The following is a 6,113-nucleotide window of genomic DNA, read 5'->3' as shown; positions in this document are numbered from 1 at the left end:
GATCTGTGTGAGGATCCTGTCCACTTCAATGTGTTTCTGTGGATCTTGTGAGGATCCTGTTCCACTTCAATGTGGTTTCTGTGGATCGTGTCTGAGTCCTGTCCACGGTCCAACTGTTCGCTTTGGATCTGTTGAGTCCTGTCCACTTCAATAGTGTTTCTCGTGGATCTGTGTGCGGATCCTGGTCCACTTCAATGTGTTTCTGTGATCTGTGTGGATCCTGGTCCACCTTCAACGTGTCTGTGGGATCTGTGTGAGGATCCTGTCCACTTCAATGTGTTTCTTCTCTGAGAATGTTACACAATAAGAATCATCTGCTCTTCCTCCTTTTAAGCAGCCTTATTTTTTAAACTAATTGATCTTTTGACCAATCAGATCAGCTCTGAAAAAGATCTCTGATGTTAAAAATTTGAATGCGTCAATAACTTCACCAATTATGAAAAGAAAAATATCCCAGAATCATGGCTCCGTGTGTCAACTACACCTTAGAGGCTTCCTCAATATTTCACTGCAACAACTCACAAGCAGTAACTCGTGTTAGCCCACACAATTAGACGCAGAGACACCCACGTAACACAGCACCCACAACACACACACACACGAACGCAGGCACACACAACACACGAAGCCAGGCACACAACACACACGAACGCAGGCACCCACACAACGAACGCAGCACACACACACAACACACACACCACCACACGAACGCAGGCACACACACACACGAACGCAGCACCACACACACACGAACGCCAGGCACACACACACACAACGCAGGCACACACAACACAACGCACACACACACACACACACACACACGACGCAGACACACACAAACACACGAACGCAGCCAACACACACACACCACAACGCAGGCACCACACACACACCACGAACCAGCCACACGGCACACACACCGAACGCAGACAACCCACACCACAACACACACGAACGCAGCAACCAGCACACACACGCAGCACCACACGACGCAGCACACACACACACACGAACCAGGCACACACACACACACGAAACAACAACCAGCACAGTGGAGTGGGTGATAAACAATCAACAGCCCCACAGACCCAATTAATCTTGTTCGTTCCCTTCCTAAAGCATTCCTAATTAGCATGCAACACTAACGGACTTGAATTATCAAACAATGCACAAAGAGATGTAAACTGACACAAATGTAATGCCGTGTGAGATGGACTCGACACCCAAGGAGCAATCCAGCGAGTTGCTTGAGTCTCTAAAAGGAGAGCCTCCAAGAGTACCACCAAAACGCCAAAATCCTAACATCCTAGCACTGAACAAACAACAAACCACAGACAAACCCGGCATCGCTAGGCACCCTGCGGCATTGCATACCCAACAAAGAACGCGCAAAACAGACATAGTCTAACCACCGAGTTCAACGTGTTTTAATTCAAAGAACGTCGTTAGAAGCGACCACCGCCAACAACACTGCGAGATGCTGGCCTGCAAAACAAGCTCCCAACATCAAACACCCACAAACACCGACCCACAGCCACACAACAAACCAGACTTCACAAGATCAACAAGGGAACAGACCACGACCCAACCAGTCTTCATACTTGAAGACAACGCAAGCCAGAACAACAAAAACAAACACACAGCGCTTCAAAGCTTCCATAATCCACCAACCAAAAACCCACATTACAGTAGAAATGATAAACAAACGCTCATTACAAATGCACTGCAGGACACCAACAAGATAAACCTGAAAGCCGCCTATAAGGCCTAGACCAAAACCATAGTATCTGCTCTATTACACAGACTGTATTACGCAACACACAACACACATATCATAGTAACCACAAACAAGTACCGATATGGTCATACTAAACAATGAGTTACCACCATAAAGACACAACATGCGACATAACACGATGGTGTAACCATACAAATCACTTACAGTACCAAACCACTCTTTACTTATTACTACATCTTATTACATTCTCTGCACAAACTTGTTAAAACCCTCCAGCTAAACATTCCCACAAACAAAAATTCATGACGATCATAACTCCATAAGCATCCAATAATCCACTCCAGCACTCCAAACATGTAACTCACTTACCTATATGACAGAGAACAATCGAGCTCGAACATTCAAGCATCTCAATAGACAGAGAGAACCCACATACCCCGCTAGGATACATAAACTTACTCTACTCCAACTTATCATGATGGAGCCACTGTAAGAAAAGCCACTGGCTAGCAGACCTGCGTAAAAAAAATAATATAACAAAAGCAAAACAAAACATAAAAAAACAAAACCACCCAAGAGAGATAAACAGAAAATAATAGTCGCATTTAACAGGTTACAACTAGATTAAACAACTTGACCACGACACAGACCCAAAATATTTAAATGATTTAATAACATTAATTAATATTGAAACAACACAAACTACAAAATTAAAAAATATTTTAGACTTTTACAACAAAAGCAATTAAACATAATCACTTACATAAAAAAACAAAAACTATTTACTAGAGACAAAAATATATAAGTAAACATATTCCACCCCACTGTGCCAACACAGCCCACACACAAGACAAAAATTATAAAATCCACCCAACCACACCACACACACAACGGAACAAAAGCCAAACACCCGACACCAAAACGATACCGTAACCCACCTGTTGGACACCAAAGAGGACAAGCACCAGACTCACGGAAGACACAAAAAACACGCATCACAACAGGCAGCGGCTTAGCCCCGGGGAAATGCGATTAACACAGAATAGAGCAGGTCTTGCCACATCTATCCACACACTAGCCAGCGTGTCGGCTGTAGCGCGAAGCACGACACCCCCAACGAAAACCCACCCTGCAGAGATACACCTACCTCCACTAGAGCCAGAGAAGCTCGACCCCACAGTCAAGCAGCTACTGGGTGAATAACAGACACAAAACAGCCTATACGCCATAAAGCTGTGAGTCATTCAATGAAGCTAGCAAGTTCACCTTACCAACATGAAAGCAAACACCAGTGATAAAAAAAACAAACACAAAACGGAAGAGTATCGCGTGAAACACTGTGTAGTGGAAGATAGTGAATAATGAACTGATCATGGTAGAGAAGTACCAGTAAACAACGGGTGTACCATCGTTGAAGCTCTGACAGATCAAAAACGTTAAGTAAAATACCCACATACATAGAGGCTAACTTATCCAATAAAAGAAAATCTACCCTGGAAACAAGCGAACCCAAATCTAGGAAAAAAATATACATTCAGACAAAGAAACTGCGGAACCCAAACACATTCGAACCAATCATTAATTAACTGTGAAGACAGTCCATCACATACTGAGAGAACCAATAACACAGTAACTCCAAATGTAGTTGCCGTCCGATCCTCTAAGGCACACACACACACACGAACGCAGGCACACACACACCACGAACAACCACACAGCAGAGTGGAAGTGGGGTGTGAAACAATCAACAGCCCAACAGACCCAAGTAATCTGTTTCTGTTCCTTCCTAAAGGCATTTCTAATTAGCATGCAGCACTAACGACTTAATTTGCATCAACAAGTGTGTGTGTGTGTGTGTGTGTGTTGAGGCATCAGGGAGGGTTCTGAGTTCTAAAGGAGAGGCTCCAAGAGATTCCATAATGGAATCCCAACATCCTGGGGCATCGCTAGGCAACCCTGGGGCATTGCTAGGCAACAGACTAGCTGGTGGTGTTAATTAAGGAACGTCGTTAGAGCCGCAGCCCACAAACCTGCTGCTGGCCTCAACACTCAACAGTACTCCCTCAAACACCGAGGCACCACACCGATACAGAGGCTCATACTGAGAAACGCAGGCACTCACACACAGCGCTTCAAAGCTTCATAATCAAAAACACAATTAGTGATGATAAACAACGATTGATGCCTGCAGCACCCAATTAACTGAATGTTTCGCCATTAGGGCTGACAAACCATAGCAGCTCTATAGCTTACTATTGGGTGATATTGTAGTAATATATGTGTACTATCATAGTGCTAACACAGTGCTAACCAGTGGTGTAAAATACTTATGTAAAAACACTTTGTACTTTACTATTTATATTTTTGACAACTTTTTACTCCACTACATTCCAAAACAAAATCATGTACGTTTTACTCCATACATTTTTCCTGGCACTCAAAAGTACTCATTACATTTTGACAGGAAAATGGTCCAATTCAAGCATTTATGAAGAGAAAATCCCTGGTCATACTACTGTCTCTGATCTGGTGGACTGTTGTAGCCCTGGCTAGCTGTAAAAAAAATATAAAAAAATAAAATAAAAAAATAAAAAGGTAAACAAAATTGTGCCATCTGGTTTGCTTAATATATGGAATTTTAAATGATTTATACTTTTATTTGAGCAATTCCATTTACTTTGATACATAAGTATATTTAAAACTAAATAATTTTAGACTTTTACTCAAGTAGCATTTTACTTTCACTTACTTAAAAAAAACAAAAAACTTTTACTTGAGTCATTTGAGTACTTGTTCCACCACTGGTGCCAACACAGCGCCAACACAGCAATATTATAGTAATACCACCGGTACCGGTAACCCACCTGTTGGCCCATGAGGGCAGCCAGCTCGGGGGGTACAGGCAGGGGTTTGGCCCCGGGAATGGGGTCAGAGATGAGCAGGTTGCCCTTGGAACCATGGTGGGTGTGGGAGACGGACCCCAGGGAACCCCCTGCAGAGGTCATCTGCTGAGCCAGGAGCATGGCACGGTCAGGCAGCTTGGTAGGGTCAGCACACGCCTGCTGCCATGCTGGGATCTTCTGGGCTAGCAGGTCCTTACCCTGGAGAAGACAGGTAAATAAACACAAAGGGAGAGAGTGGTGAGACACTGTGTAGTGGGAAGATAGGTGAATATTGAGCTGTTCTGGTGAGAGAGTAACGAGGTGTTCCTTTGAACCTGGTCAAACGTTAAGTGTATTTATATATAAGGAGATATTCTGGGAGAGTATAGGGATATATCGTTCAGGAGAAACTGTTGAACAAATCTTTATACTGTGAAAAGGTTCACTACTTGAGAATATAACTACATTAGCTGAGGTAGTTGAGTCAGCCTAGGTGGGAGAGCGTGGGCTCCTGGAAAGCAAGTGTCAATGTGTGGGATCTCCAGCTCAAGTATCACATCAGAGAGAGCGCAAGAGAGCGAGAGAGCAAGAGAGAGTAAGAGAGAATAGCTGACCACTGTGACTGACCCAAAATTAAGGAAAGCTTTGACTATGTACAGACTCAGTGAGCATAGCCTTGCTATTGAGAGAGGTCGCCGTAGGCAGACCTGGTTCTCAAGAGAASACAGYCTATGTGCACACTGCCCACAAAATGAGGTGGAAACTGAGCTGCACGTCCTAACCTCATGCCAAATGTATGACCACATTAGAGACACATATTTCCCTCAGATGACACAGATCCACAAAGAAATCCAATTTTGATAAACTCTCATATCTACTGGGTGAAATACCACAGTGTGCCATCACAGCAGCAAGATTTGTGACCTGTTGCCACAAGAAAAGGGAAACCAGTGAAGAACAAACACCATTGTAAATACAACCCATATTTATTTTTCCATTTGTACATTGTTACAACGCTGTATATAGCCATAATATGACATCTAAAATGTCTCTATTCCTATAGAACATTTGTGAATGTAATGTTTACTGTTCATTTTATATTGTGCATTATCTATTTCACTTGCTTTGGCAATGTAAACATATGTTTCCCCAAGCCCAAAAAAGCCTATTGAATTGAAAGCGAGAGCGTCACCTATTCCCCTTTCTGCAACAGCATCAAACGAAGACATCCTTCTCTCTCAGCTCTGACAGCTCTTCTCGGTGTTGGCCTGGGGAGCTGAAGCAGCCTCATTACCAGTCTAGCAGGCCGTTTCATCTCACAGCTGAAGCAGCCTCATTACCAGTCTAGCAGGCCGTTTCATCTCACAGCTGAAGCAGCCTCATTACCAGTCTAGCAGCCGTTTCATCTCACAGCTGAAGCAGCCTCATTACCAGTCTAGCAGCCATTTCATCTCACAGATGAAGCAGCCTCATTACCAGTCTAGCAGCCGTTT

At 43.6% G+C, this 6,113-nt stretch overlaps 1 protein-coding gene across 1 annotated transcript in view; it reads right to left on the bottom strand.

Annotated features, from left to right (window-relative positions):
* The window catches only part of LOC111968174 (BAR/IMD domain-containing adapter protein 2-like), a 159,952-nt gene that overhangs the window by 41,135 nt on the left and 112,704 nt on the right, over positions 1-6,113 (bottom strand). Inside the window, 1 exon segment of the mRNA XM_070445012.1 lies at positions 4,603-4,839. Coding sequence (XP_070301113.1) covers positions 4,603-4,839 — 237 coding nt within the window.

This window comes from Salvelinus sp. IW2-2015, linkage group LG8, assembly GCF_002910315.2.
Source record: "Salvelinus sp. IW2-2015 linkage group LG8, ASM291031v2, whole genome shotgun sequence".
Taxonomy (NCBI): Eukaryota; Metazoa; Chordata; class Actinopteri; order Salmoniformes; family Salmonidae; genus Salvelinus; species Salvelinus sp. IW2-2015.
This window is presented reverse-complemented; position numbering and strand designations above follow the sequence as displayed.